The 26,119-nt window shown below is 37.0% G+C and overlaps 1 protein-coding gene across 7 annotated transcripts; it reads left to right on the top strand.

Annotated features, from left to right (window-relative positions):
- On the top strand, positions 1 to 25,437 carry IMPACT (impact RWD domain protein). 7 transcript variants are annotated; one of them, XR_012672354.1, is made up of 12 exons: positions 1 to 115; positions 801 to 929; positions 1,714 to 1,766; positions 2,746 to 2,808; positions 5,920 to 6,005; positions 7,700 to 7,828; positions 8,123 to 8,217; positions 12,680 to 12,753; positions 14,311 to 14,401; positions 16,294 to 16,380; positions 17,757 to 17,891; positions 19,734 to 19,756. XR_012672354.1 is itself a non-coding variant. In XM_075141944.1 (11 exons), the coding sequence occupies exons 1-11, from the start codon at positions 11 to 13 to the stop codon at positions 19,803 to 19,805; spliced, it is 1,032 nt and encodes a 343-aa protein (XP_074998045.1). In that variant the 5' UTR covers positions 1 to 10; the 3' UTR covers positions 19,806 to 25,437. The 7 variants fall into 7 exon arrangements, 5 of the variants coding, with proteins under 5 accessions (XP_074998045.1, XP_074998044.1, XP_074998043.1 ...); XR_012672353.1 differs by lacking the exon at positions 19,734 to 19,756 and having other exon boundaries at positions 8,120 to 8,217; positions 16,268 to 16,380; positions 17,757 to 17,843; XM_075141944.1 differs by lacking the exon at positions 16,294 to 16,380 and having other exon boundaries at positions 19,734 to 25,437.
- The last annotated feature ends 682 nt before the right edge of the window (positions 25,438 to 26,119 follow it).

Below are 26,119 nucleotides of genomic sequence, written 5' to 3'. Positions count from 1 at the left end.
TCCTCGGCGCATGCGCGCACGGCCCTGTGCCGTGCAGTCGCCTGCCCTTTTCTTCCTGCTTGCTTCCCCTCAGGTGCCGATGGCGGCGAGTGACGCGGAAACGGCCCAGCAACAAGTGAGCGGCGGTGGGGGATGAGGAGGGCTGCGGGGAGCAGTGCCTGTGCGCTCGGGGTGTCACGGTCCCCCTCGGGCAGGCAGCATGAGCGCCGCGTCGAAAGCGGTGGCGTTAGGCGGTTTGTGAACCCCGGGCTTGGAGGAGCTCCGTGCCCCTGGGCCGCGGTGCTGGCCAAGTGGCAGCGCGATTGTCTTTGTTCATGCACCAACGGGTGACTGCACGTTTGCACCGAAGAGCCATTTCAGGTGTCTGATTTCTAGGTGGAAGGTGGCTGTCCGGTTTTTAAGGGAATTTGCTGGATAAATTTATTCAGTCTTAGTAAGAACTAGTGCCAAGGCCTTGGGGTTTTTCTCCTGCTGAGGATGCTCCAACTAGGAGTAGCAGTGGTTGGGAGCTGCAGGGATGTGTTGTAGCTGCTCCATGTCACTTTACTCGCTTTGTCACTGCTGAGAATTACAGGATTATCCATAGAAATGCAAAAGCTGGTGTGTGTACGAAAGAACTGAGCAAAGTTTACTTATGCTGTGAGTCGGGACTGGATCCCCAATATTTATGGCCTTCAGTGTGCTGAGTCTTGTCACGTTTGTAAATAAGCTATAGAAGAGCAAGACTTAAAACTGTGATTGGCACACAAGGTTGTGGGCTTTGGGGGGATTTATTTATTTTTGCATAATGCTTTTTCTAGATTGATGAGATTGAAGCCCTTTCATCCATATATGGTGAAGATTGGTGTGTTGTTGATGAAGATGAAAAAATCTATTGCATTAAGATTAATGATTGTCTGGATCACCCAAAATGGACCCTCTGTCTGCAGGTATAGTGGTGTTAAGGAGTTTGGCATAGAATTTGCAGTTGGACTGATGCAGGCAAAATCTTGTGCCTGCATGAAACCCGTTTAAATAGGATTCGTTATCTACTTAGATGGATTAAGGAGCTTTTGGATTGGAATCTGTGATAGACTTTTCAGTGATTCTTCCTATAACACATCAATGTGCTTGTGACATTTTCAGTAGTTACATATCCTAATTCCATACCTGACAAAAATTAATTTCAGTGTTATTCTCCAAAGACTAATTTTTAAAATATTGTGTACGTTGACTTTGTGTCAAGGTGTACTTTCACCTCAGTGAATCTGCTGCAATTGCTTCTAGATTTACTTTCTGGAAAGTGTGGAGACAAAACGAAATTCGGATCAACTTAACTGAGAAACTTGCTACTTTATGTTTACAGAACTGAAAACAGTAAGTTTACTTAGTGGAAGAAAAACTGAAGTGTCTACTTATGCAAATGCAGTGCCACTTAAATAAATCCAGTAACCATGTATACAGCTCCTTTCAAATTTCTTCTGCACTTTATTTTGCATGATGCTTCATCCACAAAAATTGCACCATGAAATATAATATTTGTATGCATTACCATTATTGGAATCCCAAATACAGATACTCAGTTTTTCTTGTCATTCTGTAACAGCATAGCCAACTATTGTCTTCATTTGTAACACTGATTGTAGTCCTAATGCTCGACATCAGAGTCCATCACTAAAGCTCAGCTAGCTGAGAGGGATAGTCCAGTGACTACTTACCCTGAATTTCTTTCAGGTGATTTTGCCGCCAGGATATCCAACTGCAGAGCCACCTATTTATCAACTAAAGTAAGTGAAGTTTTCTTTCAAACATTTGTATTTCTTTTCTGAGTTACCACTGTTAATTGTTTACAGTGCAAGTTGAAGTTTAGTTAAGATGACTCCTTGAATTAAACTATACCAGGGATGAGGGATGTTTCCAACAAGAATATTCTATTCTTTCTCCTGAGTTAGCCTCATGGAGCTCCTTATGACAGTTTGCTCTCTTCCCTCAACTCTAATTCTTGCAGCATAATTTTGTGGCAAGGCAGGAATTAGACTGTGGAGGCATGGTGGCTGCTGCCTGTTGTGTAGGACAGTGATATCTCATTGCTTCCTTGGGTGTACCCCTCTTGTCTGGATCCTTGTTTCAGATTGTAAGGCATGCTTTTCATCTGAGCACTGACTCATGTTGGGATGGAGCCATGGCACGTGCCATCTTCCTATTTTCCTTCCCTGCTCTCCCCTTGTCTCCTGACATGTAAACGAGATGGGAGTGGAGAAGTGTAAGCCAGGTCCCTGATTTGGGACCTGCAGGGCATGACACACAGCATATCTACTGAGTTTTGGTCAGCAGTATTGACAAGGCAATACAAAATAGTGCTGGTAAACTTGAGGTGAAGTTTATAGTTTAACATGAGACCGGGAGGATACAGGTACAGAACTGAAGGGTCATTCTAAATGTAATAGGTACTATGGTGCTGAAGGAGTTGGAAAGGTAAACTAATAATACATAAGGTGACTCTGGAGTGACAATGGCCTACCATGAAAAACGAGTCCAGCTTTCTTACCTGAGGTAAGAAAAGGCAGCCCAAGTTAGGAGTCTTGAAGGAGAACTGGGTGATCATGTTTTTACTAAGATGTTTACAACTGAAATCTTGTTAATTGGGAGTGACTGACAATGTTTTATTTTCAAGGTGTTTATCACATTTATTTTAAAATGAATGTTTGTTGAGATGTTGGAATCAGCATATGGGCACAATTTTCATTGTATTTCTTTTCATTCTAGTGCCCCTTGGCTTCGAGCACAAGATTATATGGAACTAGCAAATAGCTTGGAAGAAATATATGTGTAAGTTAGAGACTGTGGAATATAAAAGGAGACAATGTATTTTCAGTTTCATGCCTTGCGGAATGTATGCTTTTGAAGTACCTGCACGAACTAGTAGTTGTGAAGTGATTGCTGCAATGACCATAAAACAGCAAGTTTCTTTTATAAATCTAACAGTTAAAGATGCCATGTATTTACTAAGCATTTTGCAAGAATGAATTGTGTTAAATTCTGACAAATTTCTTTTATGTTGTTTTAGACCTGGTGTTCTGTAAGGATAGAAGTCTTCATTTTGACTCCCTTTTAGAGTCTATGAGATTGCTTACGAATTGGTGCTATGAAGTATGAGGTTTCTGCATCTATTCTGTGTTTGAATGTTAAACTGCAGGATATGAAAAACATTTGTTTGTGTCTTAGAGCGTAAGTGGCAAAACAGTTTTTCTTAAAAGATAGCTAAGGGATAAGTAGGTTTTAAAACAAATTAAACACATGTAGAATCTATTAACTAGAATCGGTAACATAGCAGACTTTATTATCACAGTGTGCAGCTAACAACAATGCGTAATGAATGCATGAGAATAAACGGAACATTTAGAAATACTCAAATTACATGTTTTTGAATTGCTGTGAAATTGGAGTAGTGAATGTAGTAATTTTATATGGTTTATTTAATTCTTTCAGATCCCAAAGATAATATAAACTAAATGAAATGAAAGTATGTCATAAGGAAGCACAGTCATGCCCAAAATACTGAAATCTGAACATCTTGCATAAGAAATGTTTTTTAATGCCATAAAATAAGAGAGCACTTAGCTTGCATGAGGGTTTTTTATCTAATTACTCAGTTACTTTGATTGGCTGGGTTTCTTATCTAATTAAGCAATAGATAATTTAAGCAAGTAAAATTGAATTTGAAGTGTTAAAAGTGCACAAGGATTTTAAGTGAAAAGTTCTATGGGATCATATTAACCACAGTTGTTCAGTGGAGCAAAAAGGACAGAGATAGTCCTTAGCTCTGTCCAGATTCATAGGATTTGCTGGAGTCTCTACCAGAGGTAGAGCTGCTGTAGGTGGTTCTTCAAATGTCCTGTGCATCTGGTGCAAGTTGCCACATGAGGACTGTGAGGAGAAATAGCATGGTTGTGAAGGACACTCTTCTTTTTTTTTTTTTTTCTTCCCCCCTGCAGTTTTGTAGGCTGTTAAATTGGGCCAGTTAGATCAGTCCCTTGCAACTCTGTTCTGTCTATATCAGTTGCTGTTCAGAGCCCTCTCTGGTCTCCTCTCATTTTTGTTTGTTCAGCCAGAAATGAATGTGTTTGTACTTTAGGCCATATAAGTAATTTTAGACTGTTTAAAAACCTTCTGGAGTAGTCATTGATGCGCAGTGTTTGTGAAAGCCTTTTATCTATCCAATGTCTAAATAGTTGTCAGGTAAAGAGAGGTACTCTGCATCGTTTACAATGTGTGTTTTACCAGGTTTCAAGTCCCTAGTGATCTAAATTGCTTAGTTCTGCAATCTAAAACAATATGAACTATACTGTCCGCCACTGTCTTCTCAAGGAGGTGGAAAAAGCAGATAATTAGAGATCACAAGTCTGTTTTGGGAGACCCAAAATTGTTAGAAGTTAAAAATGTAGCAAATATTTGGATTTCCCCCCCCTCCGCCCCAGATATTCTTCTGGTAAGACTTTTACTCAATACAAAGCTTTGTTTCATGACTTAGACACAAGTGACAAGAAAAATAGCAACATAGAAAGGTAACCTTTGAGACTAAATGTAATTTGTGAATAGGCAGAAACTGAAATTGTGTTATAACTGAAGAAATTGCTATTTACTTGCATACAACGGAGATATCTTATTCATTATCTAATCTCTTATTCCATCATTAAAACAAATATAGTTCTTCACATATTAAAGTAGTGCTTCTGTATGATAAGAAGCAGCATGAAATGAGAGCATTGAATTGTTCTGGAGTCTGTCCAGATTTTGAAGACAGAGCTACAAGGTTGTAAATTATTTTTGCTTGAATATTTTTCTTAAAATACGTATATTTGTTTGAATTTCTGATTGCATTCAGGAATAGTGCTGTATACATTAACCAAAGTAAGAGTTTAAAAATGTAATTCCGTCACTGATATGTACTTATGTGGTGCCCCAGATGGTGGCAGTAAGAATAAAATTAACGAGAAACCATGAGTTACCGACAGGTCTAAATCTTTAGTTTTGTTTTTGAGACAAAGATGCACAGTTCATAAACATATAAAAATATAATTACAAAGGCAACTTCTCAGGACATAATTTTAAATATATTTTGAGTTGTTTGGGTCCTGCTGCACATTAAGGCAGCGTTTCTTAACTCTGAATACGCACATAAAAACCATCTTCCCCCAGTACCATAATACAGACCTGTGCCCCCTGACTGAGGACTCCTAGACCTAAATCCTTACCTCCCTATCCTATAGGACTGCTTGTTACCCAAACTCTAGCATATCAGTCCAATGCTCCACTGTGTCTACTGCCACTGACCTACTGTCACAGTCCAGCAAGACCAACCTCTGCTTGTGTGCACTGACTGCTTCAGGGGGAAAAAAAGTGGCACTGTTCCAAGGAAGAGCCTCCCTCCCAAACATGAAGGGGAAGAGTTCCTTACAGCCACAGAGCGGCTGAAGGAGCTCACCACTGGCAGTATGGTACTTTTTGTGGAGAAAACTGATCCAGACCAAGCTCTAAGGCTAGACATCCTGGCTTAGTATTCTTTTGAAAATACTGAGGACTGTCCAACTTACTCTTCTCACAGTTGCTTTCCCTTTCTTTAGTGGCCAGAAAGTTTCCGTCACTTGCCCGTTTTCCTCCAGCATTGGAGCTTTTAATGTTTAAAAAAGGAAAAAAAAAGAAAAGGAAAAAAAAAAAAGCAAGCCACAAAGAGAGTATATAATGATGCAGATATCATGTGTTTCACCCAGTGAACTACTGAGACAGAACTTTCCACAAGCCTGTCTAAGTTCTTTATGTCGCTAGATTATAATGTTCTATTATAATGTTCTATTTTTGCATGTCTGAAATCTGTATGTTACTTGGTGTACTTTCCAAGTGAAAAATGATTCTTTGTTCACTGTGAGTTTTAACTTCCAGACAGAACCTTGGTGAAAGTATACTTTATTTATGGGTGGAGAAGATACGAGAAGTTCTCATAGAAAAGGCACAGTCATCAGATCCAGGTACTTCAGAAAATACATGGATTTTTCAGTTTACTTCTTGTTCAGCTGCAAAGTACGATTTCATTACAAGTTAAAGCTTTATGCCCAGTTTTGTATTGGATCTAAATAGCAGAAAACAACAGTCTCCAGTTTCATCGCTTATTGTTTTACAGTGATAGCTTCCCTTTTTAAAAAGCAGTAGGGAAAAAAAGGAAGGAGGTGGCCTCAGTGAACTAGAACAAGGTCCTCAGTTCTTTCAGGAATTAAATTACTTGCATGAAAGCAGAATGCTGCACGCAGGTACATCATGCATTGTCCTCTGTTCTGCAAAGGAATCATTCATATCAGTAATTACTTTCTGGTGTTGAGTGCACTCTTGGAGGATTGGAATTAGCCTCAAGAGAAAATAAACTTCGGTGGAATATGCAGACAAATGACCAAGTATTCCATCTTAATTGCATTTTACTATATTGGGATGAGAAGTATATCATCACTAGAGTTGCAGTGATTCTTCTGCTGTTACTCTTATAGTGATAGAGTTTGTGTAAATTCACAGTTCTTTTAAAAAGTGGTGGGTTTTTTTTGTGTGTTTTTTTGTGCATTAAAATGCTAAACTGCTATGAAATGCATGAGTGACATGCATGCATGCACTTGTGGCAAAAGGAAATAGAAGTATTTTTCTATGTCATGGATGTTAGCTTAGTCCTGTGGGGAATAAAAGACTGAAGAGGAAGAAAAATATATCTTTTCAGTGCTTCTTCATGATAAGGTCTAGTTTTAGTCTTTCAATAAACTGTGCATTTTGTTGCTACAGCACAGACATTTAAAAAGTCATTTTTCATTGACATGACTAAAGGAGTGGATACTGAGAAGTAAAAATTTTACTGACAATATTGGAAGTTTGTTGAGTATTTTGACAGCAACCTTTTGGCTTCTACTTAATACATCTAATGATTTTTCTAGGCCGTTTGAACATGCTATATTACCCCTCTGCTTTTTTATTGAAAATACCTGTGTTATAAAAACTGCATCATCATCAGGTCATATGCCCTGTAAATAGGAAATTAGATTGTGATATATTAACTTGTCTGTATGGTAGATTCCTTCTAAATCCAGTTGCTAGAGCACTAACTGTGTGTGATATTTAGCCTTTTGCTATTGGCTATTGTGTTTTGTATGTCCTGTGCATGAAGGAAAATAGGATTTTTGGAATCCCAGAGTGCTTGAAACATGTCCAGAGAGATGTTTCAAATATAATGACTTTATAACCTCATGAACTAGCATTGAACAACAGTTCTACGTTTTTCCCCAAATGACCAATAAATGACTGGAGTTCTTGTGAAACATCAGATTATTTTGGCCTCTAAATTCAGATTAAATTAATGGTAGCATTGTAAATGTTTAATGGAAATGGTAAACATTATTGTTCTTTTCTTCTTAGAAATACTGTTAATTAGTATTGAAACAGAAGATATTATGTAAGGATCCCACAGCATGAGTATTGTATTCCTAATTCTAAGCAAGATTTTAGTTAATACTGGACTAAATTTCTGGGGTTTGTTGTAATTAATATTACTATTCTGCATTTCATAATTCTTAATGGCAAACTGATTTGAACTGAAAAGCCAGAGATTTTTGAGAAAAAGAATTTGAAATTTCCTCTTACTTGTCTCACAAAAAATGTGTAATAAATTCTCCTACTTGTATCTTAATAGAACCAGATATTAAGAAAACCAGTGAAGAAGTTGATGAAGATGATGGAGATTATTTTCTCCTAGACCATCAGCCAGTTCAGGAAGATCCAATTAAAATGTTAAATTTTATTACATCTGAAAGTCAAGAAGGTAAAAAATATGCCCTTGTTAATTCTGATGAAATAATTTAGAAGAGAGTGGCCTTAAGATTCTGGTTTTCTACTCAGCTTTTGAGTAAAATTAATAACATTAAAATTATAATAAAGATTAATAACAATCATAAAAAAACCCCAACATATTTTTGGTGGTTCTGTATGTCATCTTGTGTACTTAACTTTAACAAATTCCTTTTTTAAAATTGAGACATTCTTTACTTATGTAGCCGTATACCTTGTTTCAGTATCCTTAAAAGAAAACAAACACTTCCTTGTTTGTGATCAGTAGATGAAGAACTGCCATCCATATATCATGGAAACCCAATCACAGATCGAAGGAGTACTTTCCAGGCACATCTGGCTCCTGTGGTGACACCCAGACAAGTTAGTAGAGATTAATTCTACTCTTTTTGTCTGCACTTTGAGCTTGACAAAGTATTACTGAAATACTTGGGATTAGCCGAATAAGTCTGTCTGTCTGTCTTTGCATCTTTGTGTGATAACATTGTCTGAGTAGTCATCAGTTTCTTGGTTTCACTGTCAGCTAAATAGCTCTGTAGTGGTTCCTGCTGTTCTTTACCATGAAGTGCATTAGATGCAAGAGAGTAGGAACATCGAAATTTGACTTTTGGCAGATTTATTGTATATTTGGAAGCTACTGAGTCTGCCATGTGTTACTTGGAAAATTAACTAAAATGGGTTTATAAATGTTTTCCCTCCTTCAGAAAGGAATTCTATTGAAAAATACACTTGGATAACACATGAGTAAATCTTTATCTAGACCTAAATGAGAGGGGTAAGCATGCTTCTAGAATTGTATTTGCCTACAGCTACAAAAAATGTCTGCACTAGTTCCTCTCTCTTTCTGGAATCAGTGGTGAGTGTAGACCTAGATGGAGTGCTGGAAAAGGGCAGCTACATTTTTTTTTCCTATCATGCTTCCCCGCTTTCAGCAGTTTAACACAAGGTAAAGAAAGTATCCTTGTGTTTAATATTACTGTTTTTTTTTTTTTTTAATCCTCTGTGGACTTTGTACAGTTGCTTCTTGCACCAGAATTAACTTTCAGAATCAACAACATTGTATGAAAATATGCCTTCCTGTGTTTGCTGTCAATCAGTCACTCATAACTTTGTTTGTTGCACCTCTCCGATTTCTCTATGCAGTTTGGATTTTTATAGACATCTATCATATTTTATAGCCCTTACTTTTCTGTTTTCCACGCTGAAGACCCCCAGTCTATTTTGGTGCTTTGTAGATGTAGGCGGTTCTGTACATGTAATGTGTGCTCTAACCTTTTTAAGATGCAGACTAGAACTATACACAAGAACTATACACTATACTGAAGATGCAATCACTCCAAGGCTTTATAAAGTGTTGTAAAGAGTTTTTCTGTTTTCTGTGTTCTTTTCCTAGTAGTACCTTTCAGTTTACTTTTTTGATCTCTACTGAGCACTGAGTGGTGTTGTCATAGAAATGTCTGTTATAACCCCAAGGTCTCTTTTTGCAAGTGCTAATAACTAATTTGGAGTCACTTTGTATGTCACTAACATCAGTCATCTTTGATGATCCCTGTTTAGTGTGGAAACTGCTGATTACTCATCTTTTCTTGTCATTAACTGAGAGTTAAACCTTAAGAGGATTTTCCTTTTTCCTTTTATCCAATTCTAGCTTTTATTTTGAGAATTTTTGGTAAGGGATCTTGTCAAATGCTTTTTGAAATTCCAGGTAAGCTAGATCAACTACATGCTCAGTGACTCTGAAAGAATGTTGACAGATTGACAGAGTTTTGAGGCATATTTCTCTGTAGAAAAACTGTAACATTTTAAGCTGTGGTTTTTTTGGTTATACTTCACCTCCATTAGTTTGCCTATTATGGACTTAAGACTTGTTGGTCTTTAGTTCCCTACATGCTTCCTGGAGTACTTTTGAGATGTTGGTAACGCATCAGTCACCTGCTGCTGCCGAAACAGTTCTAACTTGTAGGTTAGATATCTTAGCTATAGTTCCACAGCTTCATAATTCAATTCCCTTTAAACTTTTAAATAAATATGATGCGGTTTTGCTGATTTGTTTCTATTCATTTTATCAGCTTGCTCAACCTTATTCTGTGGTTAGGCTCCGCTATATCATCCTTACCTGACCTTTTAAGTTCATAAATACTGTACCTTCATTTATTTTTTTGTGCTACAACTGTATCTTCTTTAAGTGGTTCTTTTATATATATTGTATTTATTATATTTATCAGCTGGCAGTACAGATCTCTGGGAAGCTTCAGCTTCTTATGTGTTTGAGGAAAAAAATTATTATTAATTTTATTTTTACACCTTCAAAAATGTGCTGTGCTTTTCACATCTATTTTGTCATCTATCTTATTTTTCTCTATCTGGATACAACTTGAGCTTTTTTGAACGCACTTTCAGCTTGTTTTTACTGCTTGCAAAGTGAAAGTAATTTTATTCATTAGGTTAATGTGGAATAACTCAGTGTTTTAAAATACTCAGTACATTACCATTTTCATTAAAGTAGCACTGCACTTCAGGGGCTTTCTTAGCTGTGCTCAGTCCCTATGAACTGTGTTGCTTTAGAAAGGGAAGAAATTGGAGTAATTGGCTTAATGTCCTTTTCTCATTTTAAAAAAACTCTCTCTCTTTGGTCATGACTTATGAGTAAGATTGTTCCTTCTTATGACAAAGTCTGTACCCACAGACATGGGTTTCCAAAAGGGCAGGTCTGTGTCAAGAAATAGTGCTCACTTAAAGCAGGTTAGTAATTTCCCTTCTGCATGCAAAGACATTCTTAATTTCTTCTTTTATGACTTTTTTTTAAAGACAACATATACTCAATAAACCTAGGAATTTCCAGGCAAGACTATGTGGTTAGTATAAAGATAGAGCCATTCCGCAAGTGTCAAATCCATCTTGTTTCACAGAGTCTTGCTGTACAGTGTGAGGTGATTGGTCTTCAGACTGCAGGGAAGCTTTACTGTGGCATGGACTCATTTTTCTGAAAGAAAGCCAAAAGAGGTGAGGAATGGGGTAAACACTGCACCTGTAGTGAAAGCTAGCTTCTTTACCAACTGAAGAGATTAGTGTGTGCCCATAATACTTTATCTGCACAATCTATATACTGCAATGATATTCATCGATACTTTAAGACAGTACAGCGATTGCTGTGTAAATTCCTTTATTGAGTATTTTTAATAGGGGAACTTAACTTCTAATGTAGTTTTCAATAATGATAGCCAGAGTAATACTGTAGTTACTTAATCATAAACCTTATGGGGCGAAGAAAGTGATAGGCCTATTTCAGGTAGCAGGCTATATTTGGTACCATTGCTTTTCCTTGTCTCAAGTTGCTTATTCTGACATTTAAAATGTATGTGGTTCTTGGACTTGACATTGATTTACTAAGGTGGGACTAAGAACTGGTCTGTTGTTTAAGCATCTTGTGTCTTTTATGAGCAGGTGCCTCATTGACACGTAGAGAATTACATCCCTTAATTCCCAAAGCAGGAATAATAGAGAGGGGAACAGGAGAAAAAAAAGGCTCAGGAGCTACAACAGGAAAAAGGATGAACTATTGCTTAGCTGTAAGATGTTTTGGAGGTTCATTGCTAATACAGACACATAATGAATCTTTAAGGTATGTTTATAGGACTCTGGTAGCTGACAAATAACTAATCGTCAAAGGTGATGGTAATTTCATATGCTTTGTACCCTAAGTCCATGTATTGAAATGTATTTATGAAAGTGTATTAAGTAATATAAGTTGTCTTTCTTCAATATTGTCTTTTAGGGGAAAAAAAGGGAGAAAACAGGTGTCTGAAGCAATGTTCTCCATTAATAATATGAGTTTTTTCATTGAAGTATCTTATATTTGAGGTGATTTTTGTAAGTTGAATTTCTTCCAGAAGAGTTGGAAATAGCACAGTATAACTAAGACAGATATTATGTACGTATATTGATTACTCCTCAGAGATATTTTTTTTTTTTTGGAGTGAAGGCAATTTACTTGCCAAGCATGTTTTCCCAAGCTTTCTCAACTTCAGTAATGTTTTGCTCAAAGTAGTATTAATTTTGTATTACGTACTAAAACAGCGTCTTGATCAAAGCTCTCCTTTTTGCTAGGCCAAATTGGAAAGCGTTGAACAATTGCTAGCTTCTTTAATTAGAAACAGAAGATGAACTGATATTGATAAATGTTTTGAATTTGGTACTTCTTAAGAGCAGAGAGATGGAAATGGTGGGAATATATGTTTTCTGGGAAATACTGACACTTTCAGACCCATAATAGAACCTCTTTTTTTAAATTTATTATTCTTTTTGTGAAATGGAAACTCTGAAAAAAAGTATATCTGTGGAAAAAGGAAAAACTCGAAATGTAGTAAGTTTTCTAAACATCACATGTTTCTGTGGAATAGGGAAAAGCAGTGTGTGATGGGAAAACATATGTCAAGTTGTGTTATATTCCAGCTTAATGTTAGCATTTTAAAAAGTAAGCAGGTGTAATTGATACTTAATACTGATTAAAAATGTTTCTAGATCTTACTGTCTCTCTTGTTTAGTAAAGCAATTTGACACTTTACATCTTCAGCAATAACATCACAACGTACAAATTCAAGGAACAGCTGTTTTCAGTATGCCAGAAAAATGATTTGAAACTGGCATGAGGGTATTGAGAAGCTGCTTCTTGTGTTATCACAGTGAATATTTAATTCATTTTATGTCAAAGTGTAAAACTGTTTCATTATAGTATTAATAAGGAGACGTTTGTTTAGCAGCGATACTGAGATGGTGCGTATGAAATCCCCATTATAAAAGGAAGCTTATTTCTGTTTTTTTAAAGGTAAAGAGAGTTCTTGAAAATTTGTATGAGAATAAGAAAATTGCAAGTGCTACCCACAACATATATGCATACAGGTGAGAGATGAATAGTGATTTTTTTTTTTTTCAGTGTTCTTTGACAAATGAGTGCAGGAAATGAGAAAAGTAAAATCCATCAAATAAATTCCTTGCTATTAAATCTTTATGGGAGTAGGTTTCTTATTTGTATGGTAAAGGTTTTAGGCTTTATTTTGAATTTGAGGTCAAGAAAGTAGAACATATAGTAGGAAATACATTAAGATAGTAAAGCAGCATTAGAAATAAAAAATAAACTAAAAGTGGATTTGAACATGTGTTGTTATACTTTGTGTAGTATGTGTGAGCATGGAAATGCTACATCATACTGAACTAAATGTGTTTTTACTTGGGCAAAGTAACTTTTTTTCCCCCCAACCTTATATTTAGAAATAGCTGAAAATTTTTAGTTGAAATAAGAGCTGAAACAGAAAGCCTGATGCACACATCTGGCATATGAAATTACAGCTGAAATACGAGAAACTTCAGGGAAAATGAGAAACAGGTAAAAGTGAGTTTGGCAATGGTCTGTTTCTGGCAACTTTTGTGAACATAGCTTATGTGAAATGAATTGGTCTCAGTCCAGATAACGATGTAGGTTTTCTGAGCAGTGTAAGTGACAGGGAAAGGAGCCCCTTTCATTGCTGGAGAAACCAGTCATCTGAAAAAGCATGTATAGACACTGATCCATTCATGCACATCCTGGTGTGATCCTAATAAAACATGGAATGAGAGCAAGTGAAAGCTTACTTTACCAAAAAGTCTTCGTAAGTGAAAGGTTTCTGTAAAGAGGGGATTTCTGTTGTTGCTGCTGCTGATCTGGCTTCTTTCACTTCCTTCACTCATACTATCTAAATACACTTCAAAAAAGAAACAGAAACATACTTATTGCTTCATATTTGTCATCTATTACCACAAGCCTCTTTGTCATTGTGTCAGATATGTATTAACTAAGTTCGGAAGTTATGAAATCAATAGGTAACAAACAGTAGACCTCTGAGCATTACTTCTGGAAAATTAGACCTGGGCAGCTGTCATTTTTATGAAACAATACACCCCAAAGTTTCCTGGAGTGCCCCCTGAGGAAGGAGATGGCATGGAGAACCTGAAGGTGGATTTCAGTAATAGTTTCATGCTGCTGCTGAAATATAGACCTAACTGATTATTCATAATATTTTTGTCCAAGTTCTTACAACTTGTGGGTGTATACCATGATTTGAACTTGTATCTGATAGAGTTGGTTTCAGCTAGGCGTAATTATTAGGCTAAAAACCTAAGGATTTTTCTTATTAGGGACTTTATGCTGTAATGAGTCTGGAGTTAACCTGAAGTAGCTAAAGTCTATGTAAAAGCTTCTCAAAACTTGTTTTACTGTACAGATAAGTGTTTGTGGTTTACCCTAAGCCTCATCCTGTTTTCAGGTAAATGTCCTTAGTAGAGAATTAGAATTGATACACATGTGTATGGAAGATCCCTGAGACTTCATTAATCATGTCAAAATGTTAGTTGATTGACATTTTTTTTTAATCTATTTTATGTTCTTTTTTTTTCTTTTTTTTCCCTTCTTTTCTTTTTAAGAATATACTGTGAAGATAAGCAGACATTCTTACAGGACTGTGAAGATGATGGGGAGACAGCAGCAGGTGGACGTCTTCTTCATCTTATGCAGGTTATAGAAATTAATCTGACTTCTGGAAATTTTGAACAGATTTTAAAAATCACTACAATGTAAATAAACTTGTAGAAGGTTATTTTTGTTCTTGCTCTGCTCTTAGCCAAATAGATGATTACTTTCTTAAAGGTGAAAGAAAAACCACAAACTGTTGCATGCATGTAGTAAATTGGGATTTCCAAGTCTTGGATCATAGAAACAAATACTGTTTCATAGGTGGTAGTAATAGTTTGAATGGTTTAAAAGAGAAAGAAGTTTTGATTCCTCTGCTTACTATGTAGTGTAAGGTATATAGAAAACGAAGACTGAAAGAAGCTGATTGACAGAAGGCAACAGCTGACCTATGCACAGCCTTTCATTCAGTTTCCTCAAATGTTCGTAATAAAAAGACACTTATATTTGAACTTGCAGAGTAGAGGTTCAAATGCAAAAGGTAGTGGGACTGAAGGACTTAAGTTGTTTTGATCATTTAATCTGTTTCTTTGTGCTGTTTCCAGTTCTGGGTCCTTAGCTCTCGTACTCACATATATTTTAGTTTTCAAGTGTTGAAATAATACTCCCTTGGCAAAGTTGCTACTAAATGTGAATTGAGATTGATAAATTTTGATTCACTAGCATGATGCAAGCCCTAGTAAAACCATAAATGAAATATCATAACTACAGGGGACAGCTGAGTACATCTTACGCTGTGCCTCAAGTCACTTAGCTGTATCAGCACTCTAATAACTGTTTTTAATTTTGATTTTTAGATTGATGTCCCCTTCACAACAAGGGTTTTCTTTTCCCATCCTTTGCTTGCTTGCATATTCTGTTGCTTAATGCATTAAACTTATTCCTGGAGACTGTTTTAAAGCTTTTTTAAAATTATTTCAAAGCTTTCTTTTTTTTCTGAAAAAAAAATACAATTGATGAAAATATTTTGACATTTTTCATTTAGAACTTTTTGAAACTTCCTAATTAACTCAAACTTGAGTTGGGAAGGAAAACTTAGTTTATATAATATATGCAAGTATATGTGGTAAGCGTGAAAACATTATTGTAATAAAAATAATGTAAAGAAACAACTTTGCAGTTACTGTACCTCAATTTGTTCTGAGCTTATCAGCTTTTTCTCAGCATGTTAATGTATACTTTTGAAAGTTGTCAGACTAGTGTCTATGCACTTAACATTCCATAAAAGTCCAGTTTAGAAAGTGACACGAAATTTCCCCTTTCAAATGTGAATGTGTCTGAATCATATGGATCATCTCTCTTCATCTGTAGTCCTAGTTACTGGGAATATTTTTGTTTTCGAAGAGTACTGCTGTAGGGATCAGAAAAGTGCAATTTTCACCCGTAGAAAAATATTAAAATAGTTTATGGGCCAATTTCTAGATGTTCATAGGTCTTGTAGTTTTTCTGTTACAAGCACTTACATTATATGATATGGGCATGAAAATTACATGGTTTAATACACTTATTGTTGCTGTACTTATAGTTCTTCTTTTGCAATAGAAATCTTATCTTGTTTCAGATAAACCTAGCACTTCAGTCAAGATAGCACTTTCCGGTTACAAAAAACTGTATTTCAGATTAATTCTTTCGAACTTAAAGTTAGAGTTAAAAAATTTCCCAACTATGTTTGGCATCCTGTTTACTGTGAACAGTTGCTATACATAGACTGTTTGGCTCCAAGCCATCTGTATGTATTAGTGTAGTACTGCGCAGGACTTGAGAGAAAGCTATTTATAAGTGAAGACCTTCCACAGAGATTTCAGATGCCTTAGTTTGAGGGACAAATTCAGGATTGTGGTCACTAATCATGCAAGACTTAATTTGAGCAAAAATGCTGACTGCTGATTGTCACTACACGTTTCTGTGCAGCAATGTCTGTCTTATATTTTGACCAGATGTGAGTTTCTCTGATGCTTGGTCAATTGGCATTCCCTGTGTTACTAGTGTTTGCTGATGATGGGGAGATCTTGAGCACAGAGTTGGTAAGGCGGAATATGTGTTAGTTTTCAAGTCTAGTCAAGTCACATTTAGATTTTGTGAAAAGTAAAGCTGTTCAAGGCCTTCCGTGTTTCTTGCCTTTAATTGCATTAAAAGCAATCATCACTTCTGTTTAACTCTCTACTTGACTTTGTTACTGTCCTGGTTCCGGCTGGGACAGGGTTAACTTTCTTCCCAGTAGCTTGGGGGGTGTGCTGTGTTTTGGGTTCTGTGTGAAAGGAGCGTTGATGGCCCATTGATGCTGTGGCTGTTGCTGGGTGATGCTTGCACCAGGAAGGGGGAGCACAGCCGGGGTGGTGGACCCAGCTGGCCAAAGGGGTATTCTATACCATGTGACATCATGCTCAGTATAAAAACCAGGTGTGTGGGGGGGGCTCGCCCCCCCGTTCGTGACACGCGGTCGGTGAGCAGTTGCGTTGTGCATTGCCTGCTTTGTGTATTCTGTTATTGTTGTTGTTCTCATTGTTATTATTACTGTTCTACTTAGTTTTATTTCAATTATTAAACTGTTTTTATCTCAACCCGGGAGCTTTCCTACTTGTACCCTCCCGATTCTCTCCCCCATCCCACCGGAGGCGGGGAGGGGGTGTGATCGAGTGGCTGCGTGGAGTTTTTTTGCTGGCTGGGGTTAAACCACGACAGTTACTTACAGTCTTGAAAAAGCTATATAAAAGTTGTTTAGTTCCTTTCAATCCTAATTGCTAATACAAGTATTTCATGTTGTGTGAACTTTATATATGCCTTTTTGAATTCAGAAAGCGACTGCTTGGTTGTAAGGGACTAAGACTCAAACCTGGAAAATGCAGAGGTTTTGATGTATTATCCAGGTGCTGTTGCTAAGTCCTGCACATGGCAACAGTGCTAGCTTATGGCATTTTAGGTATCCATGTGTATGCCTGTCCCCTGGCTGTTATTAGCCTCATCCACCAAGACTTCCAAAAAACGTGGATAGACAATCTGCTTAGTGACAGAGGTTCTCTGGAAATAATAATTCATCATATTAAAGAATAATAAATTTAACTCAGTAATTTTCCCTTTAAGTACTGCCTGAAACCTTTGACACATGAATGAGCAACTGTAGTGCGCATGAGATAGTTTTGTGCCCTTTCTGAGGGATATATTGACTTATTTTACTTTGAATTTACCTTTGGGTGGGAGCTTGGAGAGGGAAGCTTACAACTTCTCCTGACTTGTCATTATTTGTTATCCTCTGATAACAATATGTGTGACACAGACCTGACTGTAAGTTTTTCTTAAAAGTGCAAGATGGTAGACTTTTTCTATGTTTAAAAAAGATGTCAACAGTAAAACTAGTTCAAGTGAAAAATAACACCTTTTCTTTCTTTCTTTTTTAAACCAGATTTTGAATGTCCACAATGTGTTAGTCGTGGTATCCCGCTGGTATGGAGGTATTCTCTTAGGACCAGATCGTTTTAAACATATAAACAATTGTGCAAGAAATGTGCTTGTGGAATACAACTACGTACATTCAGTGGTAAGTTTCTGCCACTTAGAATGAAGGTATTTGTATGTGAACTTGTGTAAATTGTCACTGTTAGATGAAGCCAGAAAAGAAATACTACTACCTGTGTCATCCTCTGGTTGCTTTGATGCACTGATAATGTGCATAGGAGCAGTGCAAAGATCCCCGAAGAACTTCCAAAGAAGTTAGTGACCTGGTTTGTAAGCGTGAGGTGTGCAATAGAAGGGTGGCAGCCATTGAGGACATTGGTCCAGAACACAAATTTGAGGGTTGGGAGAGGATGGGAAGGGGAAATGCCTCTTTCTGTGCGTTCAGAAAACTGGAAGCCGCTGCTTCTTATACTTACCTGTGCCACCAGTTCTAGTGTGTAGGCAGACTGAGCTGGGGAATCACTGTAACTAGTAGGCATTTTAAAAATTGAAAGCTTTATTAGACCCAAAGAAGTTTTCAGAATTATAGATGATAGACACCATTTAAAAAAACGTAGACTAGAAGAATTCAAACAAAGTAACATTAACTGTTACAGAAAAGATTAAGGGAAAATGTTTCAAGGGAGCTTAAAGAACTCAGGAGACAAAGTTCCAAATGTCTTTAAATGGCATTTTACTTCTTAAGGGGCTTAGGTCATTTAATCATCTAATATTCATGGTTTTCAACATTTCTTTTCTTCATCCTCAGAACAGCATATTAGATATGTCTATGTACATTATAGTATGTAATTGCTAACAATAGAAAGTTCAAGACGGTAGGAAATAATTACTAATGGATACTTGAAGAAGTATGCAACTGTCAGTTTCTCCTTTTTATATGAAAGTATCCAAGATTGCTGTGGCGGAAAGCTGAGCATTCTTCCCCATTCCTGCCCCTGCACTTTTCAGTTATTTGCTTTTTGCATTTTAGAGGTGCTTGTATATACTTACTGATTTACCTTCCTGGCAGTTTATTAATGTTCTCTTATTTGAAAGCATTGCTCATAAAATAGAAGGAAACTAACAAGACTTTTAAGCATTAGAGAAGGCTTAGTACCAAAAATGACTTCTTTTTCTTCTATTTTTAACAATTTAAATCGGACTATATTTGTTTATTGTATATTAACAAACGTATTTTGTTACCAGTGTCCATCAGAAAAAATAACAGATGGAACTTAGGGTAATTATTATTCTAGTATCATAGATGTGGCTCTTGGAAAAAGTATTCTTTTAGCTAACTCTCTTCAGAATAGCAAAATTCAAACATCCTGTTAGGGTCCATTTCCCTCCCATGTGCAAGAAGTAGAAGGGAGAAGATTAGAATGTCCCAGGTTCTGTCAGATATAGTGGCAGATTCCCTCACCATTTTGGGGAGTGCTTGTGATGAATGCCTACTGAAGAAAAATCTTGTTTCTCAGAATTGGCAGTCAGAGTAAGCTGTACATTACAATGTTGATCCAGCAAGACTGGCAAAAGTTTGTTTTTCTCAGTGTAGGTTGGTTTCACTTAGGGAAGTGGTTGTAATGTGCTGGTGTACAGTATACCTCTTGATAAGGCCACATCCACACTAGAAGCAGTTTTGCAGTAAAGCGTAGATGTATTCCTATACTGGTAATCTCTTCCTTGGGTGGAAATATTTTTACATTATATACTTCTGTTGGGACACATAGCTATGTCTCTAATTTTATAGACATAAATAGCAGGATGAGCAGACAAATTAATGAAACTAAGTGGTTAAATATCATACAACTCAAAACTTTCATAAATCCCAGTGAACTATGAACATTGTTCATATTAAAAATAATTCTCGTGGGTGACCCTGAGAAAATACTCACAGTTTATAAGAATGTTGATTAAATTTTGAAATGCTTGTTTTTCATTTCAGGAAGAATCATCTAAACAAGCAGGAAAAAGCAAAAAGATAAGGAAGGACAACAAGAAGAGAACAGAACACTAATTTATTTTTTAAAACTATGAAAGATTATTTTGCACATATTTGTACAAAGAAAACAAGGACACTATTGCCTTATCCAATACAACAGACATTTTATATTCAAAAGAGAATTCAGTAAAGCTATAGATATATTTTCATCTTGTTCTGTGATTTCTTCTGCTGTTGTGAAGTAGAGCTTAAACACAAGTTTTCTGTATTCTTACACATTTCAGCTCCTTGCTTTGAGGGCATTGTAACATCTGGAACCGTTTCCCCATCCCACCCCTTCCCACCCAACGATGGTTGACTGATTTAAAATGTGAATTACTTATCTTCTCCATTCCTGGGTTTGAACTCAAGCACCTGTCTTGTATTAGTAGTTGAATTCCCTACTTTGTTGTATTGAGGATGAGACTGGAGTCATTCATGGACAAGGCCACTTACAAAGTTTTAGATTTTCTGTACCTGAAAGGAAGGTGTATAGCCCCATGCTATATGGCCTTGGAGAGCCTGGTCCTGCCTATGCAGTTCTTGGTCATGCTAGATAGGGCCTGCCTGGTGACATAAGAAAGACTGAACATGGGCGATGAACTAAGAAATGTAAAGAAATTACTTCAAAATTTCTTTGAGGATTGTGCTATGAGCGTTGGGACTCTAGGAGCCAGTTGAAAAGCTGAGGATTAAGTGTATAATTAAAGGAACCAGTGATTTCAACAAAGAATATGGGGATTTTGAAATCGGGCTGTTCCAGCTAGTAGTGAACATTAGTAAACATTCTGAAGTGACTTCCATTGGTGTAGAGTGGGGGAAAAAACAAATGATGATATGATCACAAACACTTGAATTTTCTACTCTTTTATTAATACCTTCCAGACTTTTCTGGAAAAAAATTAACAGGACTTTTTGTCAGTTAATTGTCATACTGCTATTTAGATGAGATTTAAATAATTTTTTTAACATTCCCTTAATACCTTCCACTTGGGGAGGATGGACTTTAATGATCTATTGGTTGTTTTTTTTCTCAAGTTGATTTCTAAACTTTGTGATCCATCAATTACTAGCTGAGTCACAGGTGCTTTCTTAGGTCAGGTACACTTTATATAGTTTACTCAAATAATAATGTCAGGGCTGTGACTATTTTTAATGACATTTCTCTAGTGGCAGTTGCATAATTTAAAGGTGTATTTGCAAGACCAGCTTATTTGACCACCAGTTCAGTATACATCTTTTTGCTAATATGCTCTTATATTGAACTATTCATTATAGTTCTCCAGTAGGGGTACCCCAGAAAACCTTTCCCAAGGCAAACAATCTAATCAAAGTAACTACTCCAGAGTTTGATATAGCAACTGAGATATTCCTTAAGAATTTCAGTAGCTTGAAAAGTACCACTAAAATACAGGATTAAAAAAAAAAAAATTTACCACTAATTCTGTGGCAGATAGATCCTGCATTGATTTATTGAAACAATTTTATGCAGTTACATTACCTTGTCTGCATAGCAAAGCTCTTTTGGGTTCAGCCTTAGCATCTGTACTTGTAATAATAAAATGACATTTGTCCCAGGGAAGGAAATCCATATATTACAGTATGTAGTAGTCTTGCACTTTTTGGGTCATACAAGCATTTCTTGTTCATAGTTTGTCTGTCTTACTGATAAACTCTTTTATTTTGCCATTCACTTCCCGTACCTTATTAACTTAAGTATTCTAAAGTTCCTGTTGCTTTTATGAAGGTTTGAAATTGTAGCAATTACTTAATATGGGAAGCAGGTAAATTGTGAGATGTTCTGCTACAGCTGCCCAAGATTCAGTTCCACTCATGGTAATACATGTTGTTTTTCCAAAGAGCATCCTTTAAGCTTGAACGCCCAGAATCAACAAGTTATTCTGAAGGTCTGAATTTTTGGGTGTTCAGTCTGAGGTATGTGAAAGCTAGGTGTCTGATTATCTTTTTTTTAATTACTGTTTTTTTCAGAAAGTACTCATTCTTGTCCCCAAGAATCTCATGTTTCAGTGCTGTGTGTTAGCAAAAACTAAAACCCCCAAATGGAAGAAAAGTTTCTGATAACCACTTGCTGCGTAAATGAAATAGACCATATAGGTCATCCAATCAGTGAGCAAAATGAATCCCCTGTCCCTTAAAATGGCTGGAAACAGACCATCAAATGTGTATTTTCATGCTATTTCTTTCAGAGAGAATGTGAAGTGCTGACTAGCTGTACTGTACACACTTTTGCTTAGAGAAGTTGCATTCTCTTTACTATTTTTGTTTGTAAGCATTTCCTGAGTTCAAACTTCCTTTATTTTAAGAACAAGTTTTCATGTGGCTTTCCAGAAGAGTTTTGCAATGCAGGATTTTGTCCCTTCCTTTGAAAGCGATGCCTTGGCATACCTCATGGCCTAAAGAAACTGTGATTCTTGCTCTTTGATTATTAGCTGTGCTTCAAGGAGGCTGTATCCCATCACTTAATTGAATACAAGTGTTTCTGCTTTGTAATTCAGAGAATGTTAGAGCAGCGGTGATTGTTATGTGTCAGGATCAAAAATTTAGCACTGATACAGCAGTTGAAGTCCTTGAGATGTGTCAGGAGTGTTTTCACACTGGGACTGCGCTGGTTTTGGCTGGGATAGAGTTAATTTTCTTCATAGTGGCTAGGATGGGGCTATGTTTTGGATTTGTGCTGGAAACTTGATGATACGGAGGTGTTTGAGTTACTGCTGAGCACTGCTTACACAGAGTCAAGGCCTTTTCTGCTCCTCACCCCGCCCCACCAGCAAGTGGGCTGGGGGTGCACAAGAAGCTGGGACAGCTGACCCCAGCTGACCAAAGGGATATTCCATACCATATGACGTCATGCTCAGCATATGAAGCTGAGGGAAGAAGAAGGAAGGGGGGACGTTCGGAGTGATGGCGTTTGTCTTCCCAAGTAACCGTTACGCGTGATGGAGCCCTGCTTTCCTGGAGATGGCTGAACACCTGCCTGCCGATGGGAAGGAGTGAATGAATTCCTTGTTTTGCTTTGCTTATGCGCAGCTTTTTCTTTTCCTATTAAACTGTCTTTATCTCAACCCCTGAGTTTTCTCACTTTTACTCTTCTGATTCTCTCCCCCATCCCACTGCGGGGGAATGAGCGAGCGGCTGTGTGGGGCTTAGTTGCTGGCTGGGGTTAAACCACAAAAGACTGGTAACCAAGGGACACAAATAACCGATTCCGCATGTCGAGCAGAGCAGCAGCAGACACACAATATATTTCGATCCTCATATTTTCATCATTGCCTATTATGCATTTGGCTTGTTAACAAAGAAATCAAGAACCTAACAACTTTAGAAACTGGGCTATAAAGCATTTTGTTTCTCTTACTTAGTGGAGAACAGAAGTCCCTCAGAATCTGAGAAAGAAAACAAGTCAGCCTACTCTTACAAGCAGCTGGCTTGCTTCATAAGTCACTTGTGCTCTGAGGCCATAAACTGTTGCTCCAAAAAGTATGCAGATACCTTTTAAAAAAACAAAAGAAGTGAAATTAGACTTCATAATATTTGTGGAAGTTGCAGGTTGCTGTAGTCTCACTGTGGATAGACTGGTATCTCTGATGAAGTTTGAGAGTGCTGAAGTACGTGTTTGTGAAGTATGTTATTCTGAAGCCATCTATTGCTCTTCAACAGACTGGAAGTACAGACGTCTTTTGTCTCTGAACTATAGTGATTTTAGATTGGTATTCCTTTATTAATTAAAAAATGTGAAGAGAACAAAATAGACAACTACTTGGAGTCATAACAACCCCGTCATTTTAACAACTAACAACCATTTAGTTTTTATGTTGCTGACATAAGAAATCATTTTTTATTTTGGGGTAAGGTTTACAGATAAGAGAGAAGTTGTAGCCTTGAGCATGCATCTGTGCAGAAAAGAGAAAGGTTTGCCTTTTCCGTTAGGGATGTGTCACCAGTTTTGCAAGTTTCTGTGGTGAAACGAAGTTAAGCAGAGACAGCAAAAGCACCCCTGACGGTGGGAAAGGAATGAGTTTTGCATTGTTATCTGAAGTGTGCTGGCAAGTTTAGATTTGGCACAGCTCCCTCCCCTACCAGGGGAGGGGAGGGAACAAGGGTGCAATCAGCCTTTGCTTTTGAGTAAGTTGGGGACGCAATCTCCATACTCCTGTTAAGTGCATTATTATAAATACTGATATTCTAAACTCCTACTGCTAAACAATGTAATAATCTTGTTTATCAACGTAAACTATGATGGTTTAATATTTTCCTGCAAGTTAAAGGTTTATAAGTAAGGATCTGGAGGAATGTATTGAAAATCGACTAAATCAGAATGGAGCACCAGTGTTCTTCAGTCCAGAGCTTGATGATGCAACCTGATGAGAAATCAGATTGCATTAAATAAATCATGTGTATGTGAACTAGCAAGTGGGATACAGCAAGGGAAAGAGATTACAAAAATGGCCTGCAACAACTTTAACTTTAAAAATAATGTCCTAATGGAATGTATAATGCTAAACTGAAGCAGCAGTTTTAACAGTAAGTTTTTGTTGTCAAATATTGCAAATTTGTTTAAGAAAATATAGGCTGTACACATATCCCCTACTTGTGGAAGAATTATAAATTTAATTATCTGGAAAAAAATAAGAAGAAAAGGATTATAGCATTAATCCATACCTGAAGTACAGTTGCCTGTCATAAAAATATGTCTGTGAAGAATCAAACACTAGCAGAAAAAGGTGGATTGTGACTTCTATTTAATCTTTTTTGCCACTTTTTTGTTCTGTCTTACCTCTTTCTTTTACTGTTTTCTCTTTGCTCTTCTGGAAATGAATCAGGAGTACGACTGAAACCGGATTAGCCATTACTGCACCCCAATGTCTCTGATACTACAAGGTAGTATCAGAATGATTTTTTTTTTTCTTTGTTGCTCAAACTTAAGAGATTGAACCAAGAGCTGGAGTTTATATCTGGTCTCTGATCAGGGTATTTTGTTAGCAAAGTACCTTCTAAAGAAGTGCCAGGTGGTTTCTTTGTAAAACAGGGACTTTGGATAGAAGAGCCTTAATGAATTCAAGACAGTTGAGCAATGGAAAAGAACTCCTGTCATTCTTACAAGCTTCTCTTCAAGAAGTGGTGATGAGACAGAACATTTCATCTAAATGTCCTACCGTATATCTGGAAATCTTCCCTGCTGAAATATGGAAAGGTCACTTGTTTTTAAAATCTACTGCCCTTAACTTTTAAAAGTGAAGATAATTGTCTCTCTAATTGCAGCGTAGCAATTCTGGACTGTTTGTTATTTCTTGATATTTCAAAGTTTGAACGCTTTAATAAGCAGGTAATTCAGGATGGTTCTTTTACTGTTTAGTAGGTGTTCTTGTTTAATGCCTGGGGAAGAAGGAAGCGAAGAGACAGCTGGAACATTTACTTGTGGATCCTTTTGATGTATTAATCTGTGCTATGTGTTTATTGTCTAGCATGTCTATTTGAATAAAAATTCCATATCTTTTTATAGGGTTGTCACTGAACAGTTCATATGCTGCCCTGACGCCAGTAGAAAATCAGCAGTTTATTATCTACTTCAGATATTTTTCTAGCTCGACGTGTTCTAGACTGGTTTAATCATAGCTGTAGCCACAAAAAAAAATTTCTGCTAAAAGCTTAGGTAATGCGTCTTCTATTAAACTTCACTTATACTGCTGATGTTTTAAAAAAACTTGCTGACTTGTGTAGATTATCTTCTGGATGTGAACAGATTAGTTACATGGCATCATGACTCTTACAAAATAAGTCTGTGATGTCGGAGGTATATTGACAAGGCACATGAGTGTGGCATTCATAATTTAGGTGCCCAGCTGCACACAGACCTTCCAAGCATGGTGTGGAAGAGTTAGATATCTAAGATTTCGAGAAACCAAGTTAGATCTAAGTTAGCTCCAAGAAGAAATGTTGAGGGAGGGAGATGGAAAGGAATTAGGTAGCTATATACTCCTAGAAAGCACCCTAGGATTTAGGTTCTCACTTCTTGAGATTGAAGAGCATATGGGTAGCGTGCTCAGCTAGGATGAATCCTGTCTTCAGCTTGATTTTGGAGGCTGTGAAATCTGGCTTCCTTGTTTCCCAAATGAGTTACCTTAGCTAATAGACTGAAGGCACTTTGGAGAGTGTATCTTTCATTCTCTTCCACTGAAATACTTTATTAATTAATACAGAATTTCACTCAGATTTTGAGAAGCTCGCTAAGCATTACTTTCCTCTTAGGGTTGAAGAAACTGAAGCAAAGAGATGAGTACCAGACTGAAAAGTTACAAGGGATGTCCACTTGGGCCAGAAGTGGAGCCCAG

This window comes from Calonectris borealis, chromosome 2 (assembly GCF_964195595.1).
Source record: "Calonectris borealis chromosome 2, bCalBor7.hap1.2, whole genome shotgun sequence".
NCBI lineage: Eukaryota > Metazoa > Chordata > Aves > Procellariiformes > Procellariidae > Calonectris > Calonectris borealis.
Note: the sequence above shows the minus strand (reverse complement) of the source record. Positions and strands in the feature narration are given on the sequence as shown.